Source organism: Cavia porcellus, unplaced genomic scaffold (assembly GCF_034190915.1).
Source record: "Cavia porcellus strain 051 isolate PalLab524CR breed Dunkin Hartley unplaced genomic scaffold, mCavPor4.1 scaffold_6, whole genome shotgun sequence".
Lineage (NCBI taxonomy): Eukaryota > Metazoa > Chordata > Mammalia > Rodentia > Caviidae > Cavia > Cavia porcellus.
The window spans coordinates 35,727,574-35,748,299 of record NW_026947489.1 but is presented as its reverse complement, the minus strand read 5'-3'; the positions used below and the strand labels follow the sequence as shown (position 1 = coordinate 35,748,299).

At 42.8% G+C, this 20,726-nt stretch overlaps 1 protein-coding gene across 1 annotated transcript; it reads right to left on the bottom strand.

The window, feature by feature from the left end:
* Positions 1-1,928: 1,928 nt before the first annotated feature.
* Grem1 (gremlin 1, DAN family BMP antagonist) lies at positions 1,929-13,994 on the bottom strand. The gene is made up of 2 exons (XM_005006193.4): positions 13,859-13,994; positions 1,929-5,782 (listed from the first exon to the last, which is right to left on the bottom strand). The coding sequence occupies exon 2, from the start codon at positions 5,779-5,781 to the stop codon at positions 5,227-5,229; it is 555 nt and encodes a 184-aa protein (XP_005006250.1). The 5' UTR covers position 5,782; positions 13,859-13,994; the 3' UTR covers positions 1,929-5,226.
* Positions 13,995-20,726: the final 6,732 nt, after the last annotated feature.

Here is a 20,726-nt window from a genome sequence, read left to right as displayed (position 1 = left end):
TCATTCCTGGTAACATGTTGGAGCTTTGCAAATCCCATATGGAAATCTTACTCCCAGGCGTTTCCCATTATCGTGGTGGTTTAGCCAATTACTGTCTCCAAATGTTATCCACTAACCCAGATACCCACAAAGACAGTTATCTCTAATTGTTTCAAGAAGGTTTTTTCATACTGAGGAACTTCTAACTGGGTCAAATAAAGATTCCTTCTAATGAGTTCCCTAGGCCTGTCACACAGGTTAAATAATCACAATTCTTCGAAAATGTGACTTCGAAAGATCTCCAATCCCATCCCGCATCAGTGACTACAGATTGCTGGCTTTCTCTGCTGTGGAGCAGGAGAGGGGCGAGAAGGACAAGTTACAGTATCACAGTGCTCACTGTTCTCACAAATATTCAGTCTTTTCCTTGACTAATTCCTCCCTAGATTGCTATAAGTCTTTAATTTCCATAATTCAAAAAAGGAAGCTGAATCTTTTTTTTTTATTAAGTTCTCAATAGTTTTACAGAGAGAATTTTTGAAAGTCCTCACCCAGCATTTTTGCTGATGTCTTCCTACATGCCTGTTGCTTGGTTTGATTTGGTTTGGTTTGGTTTGGTATTTGAGGCTAGGTTACCTTCTGTGTCAAGTTCTACTTGCCTTTCAATCCTTAATCATTTGTTATTTGCAGGGTGTGATTTTTCTGTGGCCATTGCCCCTTTGACATTTTCTACCTCATTCCCCTTCCAAATTCAAGGAAGGGGAAATGTTCCTCAAGCCTAGGCTCCTAAAAATGCCAACTGTAACCCCAGCATGGGGTTATGAGTAATCAGTAGTCAAATCTGTCCTTGTAGGTCTGTTTTCTATCATTTTTGAATACACATTTGCCATACACAATGGTTATTTTCATTGCGGGGAGTTAGTACATGTTCATAACACATCTTACTTCTTTTTATTTCCCCTTCTGCTCCTCTCCCCACCTTTCCACCCGTCTCCAGATCTCCATTTCATTTGCAAATGATATATCTCCCAATTTCCTATTATCTGTATTTTAATTTGGTCTTTAAATTATTTAGACTTTGGTTTTATCGTATGTGAGAAACCATGTGATGTTTAAGCTTGTCTGATTTATTTCACTTAATATTATGGACTCCATCATGCATCCATTTGGCTACAAGTGATTAAAGTTTATTCTTCTTTATAGCAGAGTAGTATTCCATTGTGCACAATGTTTTCTGTCAGTAAAAGAACAAACTAATGTGAGTTGAAAATCACAGCATTCAAGGGCCCAGGTGCTGCATAAGACTATATGAATTCATTGCTCCCTAGCAGTGATGATAATGGTATGCACTCCATTGAGTTATCCTGAGAATTATGTGAGAAACAACTCAAATCCAACCTTTAGCACAGTGTGCTACACAAGCACTTTGCACACCATTGCTGGCATTGTTTTTATTGTCAGAACACCCATACTTTACAACACTGTGTGGCCAAGCAAGAGAGAGCTCAGAAATCCACTACTTCAACTGTATGCTCAGGGCAATAATTTACTTTACCTGACTTTCTTCTAAAATGGTATCTAGCCTGTTTAAAAGGTTTCTGAGAACAAGTTTACCATCTCAAAAGCAGCTCATGGTATTGCTCATTCATTCTCCTTACTGGAAAGCTCTTCCTTCTATTAGACCCAAAAGCTTTCTCTTGCTTTTTCTCTAGAAAGCCCTGAAATAAAGCTATACCCATTTCTGTCTACAACACCTTCACTATCTGAATACTGCATCCTAACCCCCTCTAGCTCCTCCTTCCAGTGATGCCCTGGGGAGCAGGCAGGCACTTCCTAGCCAGATTAAGGTTCCCTTGCCTCTCACTGCCACAGCCTGAGCTACCCAGCTAAAATCAAACCAGGTCTCGCTTCTACCTCCCTTCCCACAAGATAAAGCACAAAAACACGCATACAGAAGACACTTAATTTATTGGTTGCTTTTTGGCAAAGGTTATATAAACATTATTGGGGTGAAAATTAAATTGTAGTTACAGATTCATAAAACTTTATGTCAAATTAGCTTTTACGAAACTATTAAATCCCCTTTTACCCTCATTCCCGGGGTACTTAGATCATAGTGTATATAATTGTTCATTCTTTTTAAATGATTAAAGCAAACATAATATATAATGCAGATGATATTACATATCTTGAGGAATGACAAATCAATAGAGCTACTTTCACTCTTAAGTATCAACTGATCATTTAGCAAAGTTCTGTCCATGCACTTTTCATACTTAAAAGGACTTTATTTTTTAACTGTCCACCATTATCTGCTCTTTGTGCACACATCATAAGTCTCCTCAAACAACACTTAAAGTCTTCTTTAATATTACTTTAAAATGTTAACCTTTAAGGAACATTCAATTAAAAGAAATAAATGCTCAGTTCTTGACTAACAGATCTTACAACGCGTCAAGATTGTGATTTCCTCCAACCTGACCGAAGTCCCCAACAACATACAATGTGCCAGCATCTTCTCGGTCCATTTCAGAAGAAGTCATATAGAGGAAGAAAAAAATGCTTGAAATCACAGTGACCAAAGATTCGAATTAATAATTACATTAAATAACCATAACTTTTTGTTAAACTATTCACATTCCACACAGTGGAAATTATCCTTTCCTTCAGATTTTTCATTACAACTTTTAACTTTGAGTCACTACAGTAATAAAAGACAACTTAGAGACTACGGGTTGTGTTCTTCTCTTTTAATGCCAAGCACAAAGTGTATATCATAGAATTTATATTTGGTGTTTGGCATCATTTTCATAGGTAAGGACAAGATGACATCTATCTTGCCATTAAAATTTTTATAATAATGAAAAATCACAAATACTATTACATTATCAGTGACTCGAATAAAGTAAGTAACAGATACGGCATTTTCAGTAAATGTTGGAAGACACACCATACTTGTGCTAGTCTTAAAATAGGCACAGTAAGAAAAGCAGATATTTCCCTCAGGCTGGTGCTGTGCTTTTAGGATTTTTATGCTACTGATTATTCCACTGAAGTTAATTTTAAAGAAATTCTCTACACTTTAGTCAAATCTGACTTAATGCAAGACCACAGTATGAGCTTCTAAAAGAAGATCGTTCCTGCCAATGTACGTCATCTCTCTTTAACAAAGTTACACGCTTGTGGCAGAATTAAAAGAAGATAAACTCAGTGTTTGCCAGTTCTGAATGTCATTTTTCCTCTCTGGTGTAGTTTCACATTTTCAGCTTCTTCTCCTTTCTCTTCCTCTCTCCCACCCTTAAAATTCTGCCTTCACATTTGCGTGCTTAATTAAATCCATCCTGTGCTCTACTGCGGAAGGATGTGAGTGATACAGAGATTCAGGGTGGGGTCATACAGTGTATACGAAATGCACAGACTATGTTTCACAAATTCATCTGGTGTAGAATCATCAGTAGTGATTTTAGATGTTCTAAAAAGAGACCCATTTTGGGTATTCAAGATAACTTCTGTCTTGAAGCATGGTTCATGTTTAGTTGTCAGATGGGAGGGCACTAGACCAAAACAAAAACAAAAACAAAAAAGTCATAATTGCAATGGTTCTTTGAAAGCTGGAGCCTTGATGGACAGTTGAAGTCTAAGTCTGAGATACCAAGTGACTTACGATTTGGCTAGTGAAGCTGAGAAGATAAAGACAAAAAAAAAAGTATTCAAGGCATTTACACATAGAACCTCAGGCTTGAAGAGAACAGCTTAGCCAAATCCAGGGTGCAGTAAGGTTCACCCACCCTGCACTATGGCCATTAGATAAATTCTAAGTAGGGATAGCAAGCAGGCCAAGTTTAATCAGAGGACAGCACCTCCAGTCGCACAGAATAGTTGCAATGTCACTTGGGAGCCCTGCGATGAACATGGACAGCTAACATGGCCAGAGCTCTGCATTCTCTGTGAGATTTCCCTTTAGACCCTCAGAGAGCAAAGGGAAAAAGGGAGATCACATCCCCATACCTTAATCCAGATTATAAGAGAGGCTACTACATAGTGAGATGAAATCCCCACTACCTCCTGATTCTCTCTTTCCAGGGATTGATCTCACAATAGCTAAAATGAAAAGACCCCAGTAGACTTCTAGTTAAACCCTGTCCTATCAGACTGTCCTTTATGGTCAGGTACACTTGGCAGAGGCAAAAAATTTACATGGTTATGCCTCTCAGAAGTGTTACACAGAAATAATGAACTGAGGAAAAGGTGATTATAACCAAGAAAAAGAAAAGATATCAGGTTCTTTCTTAGTTCTGTGTAGAGAAGGAGCTCTTTGGGTTTATTCATTACTTGGTTTTAAAATTAGACATGGTCAATGTTTTAGTTTTAAAATTAGTTTTGGGTGACAGTTTCCAGAGATCACATGAACAGCTAAAGTTAGTGATTTGGGGGCCAATTCTATTGCTGTCTGTTCACTTGGGTTCTCTTAAGCAAGAAAATTGTCTCACTGAAGCCTGGGTCCCCCATGTTTTGCAGTGGGCCTCTCAAGCCTCTGTATAGCTCTCTGCTGCACTTTGTTGACCCTGATTAGGCCTCGAGTGGGCCAAACACTATCTCTGTCAGGTATCTGTCTGGCTTATCTATCCTTCATCGCATCACCACGTCCCATCCCAATCTAGAGGGCAGCATCACAAGAAGGGAAACATTTACAACTGTGGTCAAGTGCAATAATTCAGAACCGTGGAAGAACTGGGATGAGACAAATGGCCACTGAGAACCTAAAGATGGACTGTGGGAGGGGAAAGGGAGGGAGAAAGCCAGTGCAGGTTAAAGTTTCTGAAATGAATGCAGCAGGAACACAGGTCCCCTGCTCTCCAAGTGGCCTGGGCCACTGACATTCATTCTGAAAGAAAATCCTTTCCCCAGAAGGGCACAGGAAAGACAAGAACAGACCTGATCACAGCCTTGCCCCTGTGCATGTGGACAGGGTTGCCGTGGGCATCTCTACCCCCCTGTGTTGAAGCAAAGTATAACAGAGCCCCTCTCCCAGAGACCGTTTCCTCTGATGCCTACAGACACCCACACGCACCCACGCATGCACGCGGGCACACACACATACACACAATATGCACAAGTAGACACCTGCCGGGAGGCAGCTGCTGGTTCTTCTGGCCTCTAGGTTTAAGCAGACAAGAAATCAGGGTGTTTGTGTCTGGTTCTAGGCTGCCCTGGGCTGTGTCCCCAGGACAGGGTGAGTGTGTTCCTTTAATCCAAATCGATAGATATGCAGCGACACTGCTTCACACGCGTGACCCTCTTCTTTTTGGTTGGTGGCTGCAGTTCAGGGCAGTTGAGTGTGACCATCATGGTGGTGAATTTCTTGGGCTTGCAGAAGGAGCAGGACTGGAAGGAGCCCTCCTCTTTCCGGATGTGCCTGGGGATATAGAAGGAGTTGCACTGGCCGTAGCAGAAACGGTTGATGATGGTGCGGCTGTTGCAGCCCTCCTCGTGGATGGTCTGCTTCAGGGGCTGAGTCTTGCACCAGTCTCGCTTCAGGTATTTGCGTTCAGTCACGTGCAGGGCCTCTTGGCTGGACTCCAGCACCTCCTCGCCAGGCATCGCCGTGCCCCGCCCTTGGCCTCGCCCCCGGTTCCTGGAGCCCGGTTGCTGTGGTGACTCAGTCTGCTCCGAGTCGTTGTGCTGGGCCTTGTCTGGAGGGGGGATGGCACCTTGGGACCCTTTCTTTTTCCCTTCAGTAGCAGGCAGCAGGGTCCCCAGGAGGAGAAGCAAAGCTCCCACAGTGTAGGCGGTGCGGCTCATACTGAAGAAGAGAGGCAGAGAAAGAGAGACATGAAAATTGAACAGCGAGTTAGGAAAACCATTCTATGAAGCACTTAGACACTTTATGTGAATACTTCTTTGATATCTCACAATATCTCTACAATCTCGCTTATCCTCTCAGCCTTTAAGATGTGAAGGAACCAGCCCAGGTTCACATCACATCATTTTCCCACTAAGCTACCTCCATAGCTATCTCTCTCTTTCTTTTTTGCTTTATTTCTTTCAACAGGGCTTCACTGACCTGCTAGACTGATCAGCCTGGGTTGGAATTTGAACTTCTGTCTGCCTCAGCTTCCCAGAGCACGGGGGTTACAAGAGTGTGCCACCATGTGCACCCATAGTCAAAAGGAGACCCAGTCAGGACCCATCTCCTCATCACCTGGACCATTGTGAGGGTATTCTGCCTGGCTTCTGGCACCAACCATACCGGACTGTGCATTATGGCCACAGAAGGGTGTTCATTCTTGTACTTGACAATGTGACATTTTCATTGTTCCCATACACAGGAAAGAGAGCCCGAGAGGAGACAGAATGCATGGACAGAGAAAAGGATGCCACAGGGAGAGAAGTGGATGAAAGGTAAGGATGGTGCTTCTGATTGTAGTCCCGGGGCAACACCTTACTACTTGAAAAAGTTGCTTTACTCCTTGATAAATGACTTCATGATACAAACACCCCTCCAGGGAAGGATTGGTGCAGACTGAATTTGACGTAAAAGTAAGAGCAACCTGAGAACTAACCGTGCATATAGATACTGCAGATAGACCACATGACCATACCAGGCAGGTCAAGTGACTCATGTGATTTCTCAACATCTTGCTTATTCTTATCTTGAAACTGAGCAGGTATATTCTGTACATTATTCTTTAAACCATGCTATAGACTTTTCTACTTTTTAAATGATGAAATATCATTCATCTATGTGATCTCTCTTTAAAATTAAAAAAAAATTTAAACTCTCTAAGGTCCCAGCACTAGGGAGACTAAGGCAGAAGGATGGTTTAAGCTCAGGAGTTCATGCAACAGAGATCACACCTCAAAAAGTAAAATAAAATAAAGAAAAAGGAAAGGAAAAAAAGAGTGAGCAAATGAATGGACTCACACAGTACACGTAAACATTTACACTAATAAATACCATAGATGCATTGCATAAATTAACAACCATGAATTGTTGTAAGTCTGAGCTAGACTTGGATCAGGAAGGGAAGATTAGATGAAGAAAGACAGAAGTAAATAATAAATACATTAACAAAGCAGAGGGAATACTGATAAAAGCAAGGATGGAGAGAGAAATGAATGGAGTGAATAAAGCAAATCTTAATCAGGGTGTTTAGGGAAGTAGGGAAGACAGGGAAAAAGCAAAGGATAAAGGATACAGCAAAAGAGCGTTTCCTAAAGGGCACGTGCGGGGAGTCTTCTGAAGTGTGACGGCGCAGAGAGTCATCAGGGATGCTGGACGAATGCAGGTTGCCTGAAGCCAGCTTTGAGCAGCAAAACTGAAGCCAGCTTTGAGCAGCAAAGCTGTGGTGTTTTGACCATGAGGCACACAGGGAAATATTAAAACATGAAAGGATTTTCTTTTCAATGAATGCCGCTTCAAATTTACAACCTCCCACCTAGGCCATCAGGACAACCTGACCTGATTCTTGCGGCTTTCTCTGCCCCGTTCCTATGGTTTTCCGGACCTAAGAATACAGCTGTGAAGTACCCACGTTCTCTACTCCCTTCTGAACACCAGTGTTATGCATGATGATCACTAAGTGCAGTTCAATAGTAACTTTTTAATTCCTCCTCAAGAAACTTGACAAATTGGTGTGATTATCTTGAGCAATTATCTTTCAAATATAAAAGCAGTGTACAAACTACATTCTCTAATAGAAAGCCTCTGGTAAGTAACTACCATTCAGCCTTAAGGCTAATGTCAAACTAAGATAACTAAATCTTACATTTAAAATAATTAGCTGTCACCATCCCTCCAACATTAACCTAATATTTGGAGAAAAGTCCAAGTTGAAGCCAATAATGTGACACTTGGCTCTCGCGCCAACTGTAGGTTCCCTGGCTTTCGTCAGTGTATATTACAATGTACACTGTTCTTTAATCAGAGCCTTTTTGGCCACAACAACAAAAAATTAATTTCTTTGTTTTGTCTTTTAAAAATCACTTATGAGGAAAGCCCAGTTATAAAACAACTGATTTTCTCCAAAGACCAGAATAACTTGGGCCATGACTATCAGTCTCCTGGGCTGCCATGAATTTGAGATGCTTTCACAAGTTTCTACTATTTATTCAATTCAGGTCCAAGATCCAAAATGAAACTTGCTCGCTGACCATTTCAAAGGAGGAGTACATAAGATGGCCCTAGAACTACACCCACAGTGTTTTTCACACCCACAAAATTACCTTCAGGCCAATTCCCTGTTCTCCAAACAAGACTCTCAGCAGTCCACTTGCACTGAGGTTTCCTGAGACTGCCTGGGGACATACATCAACCACATATGACCAGTTCAGTTCACTGTGTAAGGTCATCCCCTTTGACAAACATCTGTCCAGAAAATACAGGGTTTTTTTTCTGGAATACTTAGTAGCCTTTTTATCATCAACTTTTATTTCATAGCATTTCCACATGTTATTTAGTAACTATAGTACCTTGAGAGTTGGCGAGGGCTTATTCATCAGCTTACTGTTAGGGCTTGGCACATAGAAAGTGCTCATTAAAATCTATGAAATGACTACTGTGGATGACATGGCTTTTACACACTTTCTGTTCTTTTTATAATGCCCTCATGGAAGAGTTACTTGCAATTCTTTTGGTTTCTGAGCCTATGTATGGCAAACTTTTTCTAGCCTAGAGAGCTCCCCAATCCTTGTCTTTTTCTAGAAAGACTACAGATTTCCCAACATATTACCTAGTTGAATATAGGACACCACAAGCTTTATTTTCAGTTGAAGCCATTGGATACATCATGGTAGAAACCAACAAAAACAAAGCAGCTAATTCAAAATTTGTGAACTGCGGTTTTCAGCTTTAATTGGACAAACATCCTATTCCTATGAAAGCACGTATATTCTATAAGCAAACGAGATCTAGTGTGACAGGCTGTTCTTTTTAAGTAGTTTTTTTTCCCCAAAATAAGATTTATTAAGTGTGAAATACGAATTTTTAAAAATTTTTAAAAGCCCCATCTTTAAAAATCTTTAGTGCTCATCGTGAGGCTTTTGAGTACTTAAACTTTATAGTTATGCAGAGGAAAGTAAAAACCAGCTTCAAAAACATCGATCAAGAGAAACTGCAGCATCTCAGGGAACAGAAGAGCTCTTTTTCTTACAGAATATCCAACATGCTTCTGGGTGATGTCCTTGAGTAAGAAGAAAGGCCTGAGAAATAGACTTAGTCTTGCAACCAGGTTCTGTTGCATCATTGTGGGGCATCACCCAGCTCTCTCTACCACCAAACAGTCTTCATTACTCAGGAAAAAAAATAGGGATGTTTTGCTCTTAAAATCACAGTTGCATTGGTTATAAAATAATTGGCACTTTCTGAGTATCACAGATGTACAGGAAATCAAAAGATGCAAATTCCTGGAGTACAATTTTTTTCCATTTCAGTACCTAACAAGATGCTACATAATCAAAAATTAACACAAATGCTGATCCAGAGTTTGGTTCCTGTGAATTATTACCCATGTCCAACCATGAACTGCAAAATCTACAATAATTTTCATTTATTAAATGTCATATTCATATGATTAAATTAAGGCTGTATCTCATGAACCCAGAGTGCATCATTAAGCTCGGCGAACATCTCCTTCAGTATTAGGACAGTATTATTTTGTACTCTAAATCCGGCCTTAACAACCTCTCACTGCATTTCTGTTTCTCCACATAACAATCATATTTTCATGGTGACTTTTCTCTGCAGTCATTCTTTATCAGTGAGCCTCATTCTGCCCCTACTTCTCTTCCCGTCCTCCTCTCCAATTCATTGTATCAGAGGTTATGCTCTCAAAGCAGGTCTTCCCTACCTCATGCTTTTCTTTCAATGATCCTTAGTAATCAAAAATAAGCACCTGTAAGCAAGATAAGCCATATCAGCCATCTTCATCCCATACAGGTCAAGATAATTTATCCCTCTCTTGATAAGGGCTCTAAGAACACAATCTTTTTCTTGTTCTGGGTATATGGAAATAAGCATGCTATGTGTGATATATTTCTGATGTTCTTGATGTCTTTGAGAAAGTTTGGCTTGGCTCATTTCAGCATTCTTCACCTTGTATGGTTTTTGGCCAAGCAACCTGCTCATCATTGATTAAGTGAAGTTTTAAATAAGTTCTGCAGTGAAATCGAGATGTCTGTGCCTGAATATCTGGTCAGGTCCTCATACTGAATCAAGTTTAGGAAGGTAGTCAAGTGTAATGTCAAATTATTTCTCCAATATGAAATATAATGGAATTGATTGCAAATGTTTTATGTGCAGGCTAGATTTTAGATCAGCCTATTCCATTTTCTTAGGACTGAATCTTTAGAAAAGCCAAAGGCTATTTTTAATTTAATCTTTAATTTTAAAAAGTAACCAACTTTTAGACATTAAATAGCGAATTTCTTAAGAATAAAAATAAGGATTGATTTTTTCTTTCACAGAAGTCGCACCAAAGATAAAAAGTAGTGGCTGGAAAGCCATAGATGACAAAGTCTCATTCCCTACACATTGCAAGTCTTTTAATCACACTTGTTTTCTCTCTGGATGCTTGGTTTTGAACTCTGGACCTTCACACTGAGTTATATCCCCAGACTATTCTTTATTTTGAGACAGGGTTTTTGCACTTTTGCCCAGGATGGGCTAGAATGTGTGATCCTTCTGCCTCAGCCTCCAGAGTGCTGAGATTACAGGTATGCATCACCCCATGCTTTGCTTTAAACTCCCCAGGATGAAGACCATTTAGCCTAAAGTAGGCTGGGGCTCAATACTAATACGGGAAGAGAGGAGACCACCTAGTGGTTAAATATCTTAGAGCACTAGGAGATTTTTTTTTTTAGTGGAGTTAATGATTGTATGCAATTCTTGAGGTCAACAGGAAATGAGTTAGAAAGTAATAAATACTAAATATTCACTTAGCACTACTGAGAGACAGCTAAATTACAGACTGTGTATGGTGGAGAAAGGTGTGGCAGTCATTGCATAAGTGGGATTCAGGATTAAATTCAGAGCCACTCTGTGACATGTCCTGGTACTACGTAATATTACTGCTTCTTCTGGCATCACCACTAGTAATAAGAATTACCTTTTATGTTTAAACCCTCACTGTACCAGGCAACGTGCTATCTACCCACACCTTACCCTTTATTTTTCACAACAAAATATGAGGTAGATAATATTCTCTATTTTTACCAATCAGGAATCTATCTGAGGTCAACAGCTGATGAGTGGGAGAGCCATGATTTGAGCTCAGTTCTAGGAAGAGCCCAACGCAGCACAGGACTTATGGGATACATAGATTTGTTTTCTAATGCCATAAAATTGGCAGTATATTATAAATCAAATAATTATGTTTTATATTTTCATGCTTATATGTGAAGAAAAAGAGTTCTCTTGTTCTAGGTATTTCTGTTGCACTTTGCATTTCTAAAAGCACATGTTAAACTAAAGGCAGTTCCTTGTAGATGTGAAATAGGCACTTGGTGCCTTTCAGATAGGCATCCCTTCCTTCCTTTAAACCTTGAGGCTTAATTTACTGTATTTTACTCCTCATTCTAGAATATTCTTCTCAGCTTGGCTGTCAACAAGCATTTCTCAGGAGAGAGCTGTCCCTAGGCCTCTTTGCTTTTTGTCACTTTCCATACTTGACCACTAAGACTGAGATGGATGGCTTGAGTTTAGAAGGAAAGGTCAGGAGACATCCCATTCAGAGATGTGGAGACAGGGACTGGGGAGATAGCTCAGTGGCACCAGTGCCTGTCTGGCAAGCATGAGGTCATGAGTTTGATCCTCAGTGGTTCCTAACCACTCACATAGTGACTACATTAGCCAACCAGGATTTCCTACCGATTGTGGGTTACCAAAATATTTCACTCAAAATGAACTTTAAAAATAAAAGGAAACCTGTGAAGTTACAGTTTACAAAAGACTCTAATTCCTACAATGACCTGTGGGTTAAATACACGAAAATGAAGGTGTACACACACACACACACACACACACACCCTAAAGAACCCTAAAATAATTAGTTAATACTAACCATGCAACAGTGCAATTTATCAAGTGATAGTAATCAGATCACTGCATTTGCAGATTTGGCTGTGGGAGCAGGGGGTAAAGGAGAAACTAGTTTTCTTAAGATCTTTCCCAGTTTGTTATTTTAAAAAGTCCATCCCCTCAAGTCCTCAAGTCTCTCCTGTCCCCAGCCTTAAATGAAAAGGAAAGGAAGGGAAAGGAAGGGGGTATGCCCTAGGGGTGAAAGAAGACTCTCACCCTGGGATGGGGTTATCTTAACCTTTTCTATGCTATTTATTTAACTTGTGTGTACAGCCAGAAGGAAGCCACTACTCAGGGATCCCCGGGACAGTTTAAAACCCCCGTGACCCACTGAACACAATAGATTGTTTTAATCAGTTCGTGTCCTGGCACCATCTCAAGGGAACATAAACAGACGGCACACCGCGAGGATTTACTCTTTCCAGCAAGAGATCCGATTACCTACCCGTGGTCGCCTGGCTGCCCTCAGACCATTTTAGAGGAGATTTTTAACCCTTAGCTTTGAGGTTATATTTCTATCTTTAAAAGCTGGGATTTGGAGTCAGCAGTGGCGGGGAAGATGTAGCTCTATCAAACGCCAGAGTTCCCAAGCGCGCTGGAAAGGGCCAGCAGCAAAAGCTGCTCACCTGGAGTGCTCACCAGGCTGACACCCAGAACGACCAAAGAGCAGGGAGCTGCCAAGGCAGAACCAGATCTGAAGGCATGGCCAGAGAGAGCTGTGTGGCTCTTCCGTTCTTCCTAAACCCAAAGTTTAAAGTAAGTAGGACCGGGGAGATGACGGCCAGCCAGTCCGCTTTCAACACGATTTCACTCTGCAAGCTAGAGCGGGGTCACTGGAGCGATGCAGGCGGTGAGCAAGAACCCGGGCCGGGGCGCACAGCGCACTGGAGCAAGGGACCAGCCGCCTGCAGCCAGCACCGCGGTCTTTGGTGGTTAGTGAGGGGCAGCGAGGCAAGGCTGGTGCCTCTAGGACACGGATTAAAGGGCACCGCGGAAGCGGGAACCAGCCGGTCGCTGCCCGGCGCCTGCACGTCTGCAGTTGAGCCGAGGCGTGCGTGGGATCCGAGTTAGGGTGGTGAGCGCTCACGCGTGTGCGAGCGTGTGCTGCGAGCGGCGCTTGGAGAGCACTGCGGCTCGCTGGGCCCTGCGCCCGGGACCCCGCACCGCGCTCATACCTGTCGGTGTCTGTCGTGGTGGAACCTGGCGGCTCTGCTCTTGCCAGCCCACTTTTCCCAGAGTGCCACCCTCCCCTCGCGGGCTGGCAAATGCACGCTCCATTGATTCTCCGGGTGGTCCTGCCCGCGCGCGCGTGGGTCACTCTACGCGGCTGGGACTGGTCGCCCTTTACGTCCCAGCCCCAGCGCCGCGCCTGAGGGTCCTGAGCTCCTCTCGCAGCAGATGACCGCGCTGTCTGCGGCCCCGCCGTGGGTCCCCCCGTCCCACTCGCTGCTAGCGGAGTGCGCAGGGGTCGCGCGCTCTCGCGGTGCAAGCGAGTCGGGTGGGCTCTGCGGCCTCGAGCAGCAGAAGCGTAGAAATGGCAGGGCCCGGGGAAGTGGAAATGGGATGCTGGGTCCTGCCCGCTTTTGAAACTCCCCTTCCCTACTTCCCAGGAGACCCAGCGCTGCGAGGTCACCGCATCCACGACCGCAGGAGAAACTACCTCGCCCTGGTTCTTCAGCTTTAGCCCAGGAAACCGCAGGACCTTTGCACCTCGAGAGGTGCCTCGCGACTGCACCGAGAGGGACTCGGCGATCGCCTGCAGCCCCCTGCACACAGACACACGGACGCGGTGGCCGCGCTCACCTGTCAGCGCGTCGGGTCTTCGGGGCCTGCGCTCTCGCCTCGGGGCGCTGCGTGAGGCGGCGGCCAGAGCCGCTCCGGCTCGGCGCGGGGTCAGCGGGACCGAAAGGGAAGCAGCCGCCTCTGCGCACTGGGTCGCCGGTCCGGGAAGGGCGCACCGAGTGTCGGGCATCGCGCCGGCGCCCGTTTAAATGTAGGCGGCCGAGCGCGGCGCCCGGGCCCGCCTCTCCATTGGCCAGGCGCCGCGGCCGCCGGCGGACCCGTTATCCGCCCCCTTTCCCGGTACTGCCCCCGCCCCCCGCACTCCTCCTGCTTCCCTGCGGGGTCCCCTCTGCACCCGCCTCGCCTCTTTGTCTGCTCCCCCCGCCCGGCCTGCTGGGAGAGGTCACCCCAGGGAACCGCGCCTGGAATGCACAGCAAATCACATTTTCCGCTCCCGTTGGAGAGGGAAGCGCGGGAGGAAACCCCCGGCTCCGGCCCCAGCCCCGCCGCCCGGCTCTGGGCTTGTCCTCTCGCCGGCTTCGCCTTGCCTGCCTCGGTCGGGCTCCAAGCCCTGGAGCGAAGGCTGCACTGGAAAAGAACAGGATGCCCCGAGGATGGGGACAGATAAGGCGACTCTCAGTCCGCGGAGGGAGCAGGACCGCGGGCCGCCCGCTGGAGCCGGCCCCAGACCTGGAGGGCGCTGACCCTGCGCCCGCGGCCGCCGGCGGAGCCTGTCGCCAACCGGACACCCGGCTCCGCGCCGCCGCCGGTCCTTTGCGCACAGATGCCGGCAGCCTGGGCTGTGAGTGCTGGGAGCGGGGAGTCTGGGAGCAAACCAAAAGACTCTCAACCGTCAAGGTTTCATTTCTAAATGACCCTAAGAAGGGACAGAGCAGCTTGGAGGCGAGATGTGTTTTCTGTAAGTCAGGAAAAGGAACGTGTAGAGAAGGAAACTCCCCAGATAAGACAAAAGTGAAAAACCACGCCTGTGCTGCCTTTTGTGGTCCTTCCTAACAACCCAGTGGACAGGAGAGAATCTACCAAAGGTGTAAATATTTTTTAATATTTTTATTTCAAAAGGTGAGCGAGCACACTTAGATGTCGTGTTAGTTTGGAAACTGGTTCTTTTGAGAGGCCAGAAGTGTTGTGTGCCAGTTAGCAGTCCGCGCAAAAAACCCTAGATCTGCTGAGATGTCTGTGGACTCACTAGGGTGCATCCATCAGTCAGGTTAAATGAAGACTTTGCTGTGGAAGGAAACCTGAAGGTGTCTGTGTTGCCTAAAGCAAAAATAAGTCAAACAATGAAGCTCATCAAAAGATGCTTATGAAACATGCGGGACTTAAGTACTTGGCCAGGAAAACCAAGTCAAACCAGAAAACAGTGTATTTTTTTGTCTTCAGTAAGGCGTTAAGGTGAAGGAGCAACAGCCATATGGAGCATTTACCAGATAATGTTTAGGAATTTAAGAGTTTTCAAAGTAAATGAAGCAGCAAGTTAATGTCTACAGAATCTTGATTGTCTGAATGCTTCGTGCATGTGACAGTTTCTGGGATATGAACTCAGTTTTGCACTTCACGGGCTTCTCAAGAAGTTTTCTCGAATTAACCATAAGTTGTAATTTCTAGCTGTCTGAAGGACACGAACATTCAAAGTCTTTAAAGACCTGCTCAAGACAAGTGGGCTCCTGGAGAGCCAGTTAGTCAGCAATACATGAAATGCTCCAACAGTTGAGAGCTCAGCCCAAGCCCATCAAGTTGTGTGACCCCAGCTGAAGTTCCCCTCTTAGAAAAGGGAGCACATTTCACCAGCTCATTAACTCTTTCTACCCTGAAATGAGTGTTCTCACGTCTTTTCAAGACTCTTACTGCCCCAAATAAAATTCAGAATGGTGAATTTACCCCCTGAAATACAAGCACTTGATTTTGAAGCCTGGATACTGTATTTCTACGTAGTAAATGTTGATCACCAATGTGACTCTGTCTCAAGAAGCCCATGAAACCCTGTAACAGGAACACATCCTCCCCAACCCTCTCACCCATTCAGGATACCATTTTGCTTCATTATCATTTATCTCTTTCTGTCAAAAATATTTCCTGCCACCAGAATGTAAATTTCATAAGGGCAAGGACTTTGCCTAGTTTGGTCACTTTGATTAGGTAAAGCACACACAATACAGAGTGTCTAGCACAGAAATGAATCTGTATGGGTTAGGAATGTTCAGGGTATTACCACTTGCTGGGATTATCAACTGAGGTTGATAATCCAAGTGCTGAGGATAGAACAGTTGTGAAAATGGTAAATACAGGCCCTCACATCCCAAAGTTATAGTCAAGTATGTTTGTAAATATTTATATAGGGGCTTGGGATTTAGCTCAGCAGCATAAGCACCTGCCTAGCAAGCGCAAGGTCCTGAGTTCAATCCCTGGTATGGGGCGGGGGGGGGGGGCAACCTTATATACATATTCAAGGTTTTTGTTTGCTTCATACAATTCCAGAGCTTTCAACCAATCCACACAAACTGCTGTCCACTAAAGAAGGCAGTAGAGTCAAATCTCCTTGGAGCTCTTCAAGCATAATTGAAAACTGCTCTTAGTAAGGAGGGAAACAGAACAACCCAGTGTCATCAAAGTTAAACTTTTAGATCTGAGATGCCTAAACAAAGATCACTAAATAATGAAATTACCTTCTGCCTGTTTTGAAGCTACATAAGAATAGATTCTGATAGACTACTGGCTTCTCAGGTTCATTTCTCCCATTTTGCCTACCTATTTACAGAATAGCATTAGTGAAGTAAATTGGCATCTGTAGGACTTGTTTAGTCCCAAGATATTAAGAGGGGGTTACTTTCCAGGTTTGGGGAAGATGTTTAAAGGCATTTGCAGGGAAATTTTTGCTTAGATCTGGAGAAGTTATTGATAACTGTCCATTTAATTGCAGAGTCTGTGTATATCATTTTGCACTGAATTAAGAAGGGTAAAGCCCTTCACACATCTGAAACTAACCTGGTATGTCCTTTCTTTAAAAAAGTGATAAACAATTAAGCAATAGTTCAAGAAAAAGATATTTGCAGCAATTAAATAATAGCTAAATGATTCATATTCACAAGATTACTTTTATAAATTAACAAGAAAAAATACCTCACAAATAATCTATAAGGAAAAATGGTAAATCACATAACTAAACATATACATCCATCAATAAGTATGAAAAGATGCTAGAATATACCAGTAAATCAAGGAAATGCAAGAATAAATGAGAAGATAGTCTTGCTTATGTATGATGCTCGCAAAGACTCAAAAACTTTGCAATATTCAGTATTAAATAGAGTGTGGAGGATCAAGTAATCAAACAGACAGCACAAGGTCATATATTTTGTTACAACCATTTTGGAGAGTAATTCATCAAAATGTAGCATCAGCCATGCACCTAGTAACCACCCAACTATAACCCTTCTGGGGAAATGGGCTAGAATAACTTAGAAAAATGTGTGAATACATCTATTGTGGTATAATTGTAGTCATCTTCACATCGCTATATAGGAAAAAGATGGCATTAGAAATTACATTATTCACATAATACAATGCTGAATAACCACTAAAAGGAATGGGCTAGATTTTTATATTTTAACCTAAATCTCAAAAGCAGCAGTGTTTTTTAGAAATTGCAGAAAGATATAAGCCATATGACACATGTATGTTTTGTAATGAACACATGAAACACTGTAAATTGTTTCTAAAGACCTATGTTCACAAAGTATAAACAGTGGGTTGATATTCAGACCCCTAATGATGCCTCCCAGAACAGTGATGGAAGGAGCTGAGTCAGGGATGAAATATAAATGAGACTTCAAACTTCTGAAACATCTGAATTCTCAATGTTGAAATACATATGATTAAAGTATAAACAGTTTTGACTTCTGAGGAATGGGCACATGGATGTTAGCATATTTTCTTTACATTTTCATAATTTAAAAATACTCAAATTTAAAAAGTTCAGATTGAAAGAGTGATTTTGACCATCACCTGATCACTGAGGGTTTTGCTTCCTGTGTGTTTTCTGTAACTGGCTCCAAAAGAAACATGTTTTGAGAATTTACATGAGCCCTGATTCTTGTTTGTATGTCTACTGATCTCCAAAAGGCCAGCTTTTGGCTAACCACCTTGCTCTCTGCAAACAGCACCAAAATGGTTACCAGTTTCCTCTTACATGAAAAAATATTCATGCCTCTGAACATTCTGAGTGATATTGCCAAACACAAGTATTTGTATTTAAATTATTCAGGACCTTTTTTTTTTTATTTAAGGAGAAAAGAAAAAAAAAGTGAAAGGGTACAAGTTATACAGATTTACAGAAGAAAAAAATGAACAGTAGGAAATCACTAGTTAATGGATTACATATTGCCATCTTAAAAATAATTGTTCAAGTCATGCAATTTGCATCTCCCTGTGTGTGAGTATTTAAGTGAAAAATGTGAATGTGTGAGACTGCAGGCATCATCTGTCTGTGTGCATGCACGGCAGGAAATGGCTCTGAGCTGGAGTCAGAAAAACCCAAATAAACTCCTCACTCCTCCTCACATGCACTGAACACCTCCGAATCAAAAAACTAACCCTTTCAGCCTAGACCCAGTCATCAGTTTTACAGAAATGGTAAGAAATGGTTGGATGATAGAGTTAAGAGACATTCTGTCTGTGGAAGTGCCACATTCTTCATGAACACTAGTGTGCGTGGTTGCTCTAGCTCAGTGGGGAGCTGAAACCAAAACAGTGAAAGTTTAATATCAGCCCACAGGTTGCGTCTTCTGTATCTTATCTTTACAGTGCAGAATGTAGTGGATGGTGCATAGCAGGTACTTGAGTAGCTCTAATAAACAATGCTGAACACAGAGGAGTGGAGAGAGGGAAAGGGACAGAGGCTGGAAGGAAAAAAGAAAAGAAAGGAAGAGAGGGAGGAAAGAAAAAGGAAAGATGGCACAGAGGGAGGAAGGACCAAAGGAAGGAGGAAAGGAAGAGAGAAAAGGAGAAAAGCAAAGGGGAGGTAAGTAAGGAAGAAGAAAGAGAAACAGAAGGAGAGGAGGGTGAAAGGGAGGAAAGAGAGAAAGGAGGAAGGGGAGAGGAAGTTATGGGAAAGGGAAAGAGAAAGGGAGAAGGAGACAAGAAAGAGAAAGTGTGTGATGCCATTCTAGTAAATGGCAGAGCAACTTTGATTTTCGGTAAACCAAGGAAATGGTGTCAGTCTTCAGAGGGCCACTGCAAAGTAGCAAATCCTCCCGCCTCTCTCTTCTCTGCACCGTAAGAATCACTTTATAAGCTGTTGCTTTGGGAATGTTTCTATTGCATGGAGAGCTGAGAAGGAGAAGGAGCTGCCTGGGGCTCCCCCCGCCCCAAAAAGAGACTGAAACCAAGTCTAGGAGAGCAAGCAGAGACAGCAAAAACTCCGTATCCTCCGCATGTAAACACAGCAGACCCTGCCCCAGAGAGAGGCTCCCCTCTTGGCAGACAGAGCGGCTCTGAGAAGTTTCTATTTGTTTTGAGCTCTCTGACATGATCTCATTCTTGGAAACAATTCGAGGGGACTTTGTTCTGCTACTGACTCTCCGCTTTCCCTAGAAGCTGCCTCGCTGAACTGTTGTGGGTCTCCATTTTCTAAACTTCTTCAGGTTCATTTTCTAAGAAAAGCTCCTTCCACTGTGATTTAAACATGTTCCTGGCCTGGAGACCTGGTAAGACTGCCTGCTGCACTGAAGGTCACGGTTTTACCCTGGTGCTTTGGCTTGCCCGGCTCCTTATTCTTTTGCTTTGGGACGATTTTGTTCATTTTCAGTCTTTGCCTCCCAGGAGTCTGCGGTTGACTAGGAGCCCTGTTTAGGATTCACCTTTTCACCTCTTCCTCCTCTTTGCTAGAGCATGGATAACACATGCAATTTTGCTCCTGCTGGAACTGTTCTAGAAGCAGTTGCAACTTTAAAAAGACTTTGTAAGACTAATGTAAAAGATTAAAAACAGCATAGGAAATTTAGGAATAGGAAACATAGTAAAGAAAATTTCAAATCTTCTTTAATCCCACATTCCCTACATCATCATCTTCAGACACACACACTCACCATCGTCATCATTTATACATATGTATATTTCCTTTCAGTTATATAAAGCTTATGGTTGTGACTAAGAGAGAAAAAAGAGGGAGATAAGGAACTGTATATCATAAAATACTTTGTCTTTTTTATGTAACCTAATAATATAATTATTCTTCAAAAATACCATTTTAACAGTCATATAATAGTCCCTTGAATGAATAATGTATTATCACATTTTAATTGATTTCTTGCTGTAGAATAAGAATGTGTATATGTATACATATATATACATATGCATGCATATATTCACATATGTATTTCTTAAAGTTGGCTTTTCCCTACTACCTAATATGTTACTTTTTCTTTTTCTTTTTTGTAATGAGGAGGAGGAAAGTGTTGGCCAGACAGGTTTTGTAACTATCTCAAGGACACACAGCTATATGAAGCAGAGAGAAGGTTAACAGCTGATCGATACCATTGATCTTACACTTGGCTTCTGCACTATGTATCCTGAACTAGTCTGCATCATATACGATGGTAGAAATGGTATTCAAGTACCACAGCTTCTCCACGAAATGCACCCCTACATGCCAAGTGATTTACATAATTCAACCAACAGCTGACAGTGTCAGACATTTGATTTTTATGAGAAATGTAAGTCTGGATACCACCTGACTGTATTTAGAAAGAATCCTGACTGCACAGCCATTGAAAGCCTAGGCATGCCATGTTTCCTTGGTATTTGGTGTAAAAACTCAAGCCTGGCTTATTGCCCTTATAACTGGTACTTGTAACTGCATAAGTCTACTTTG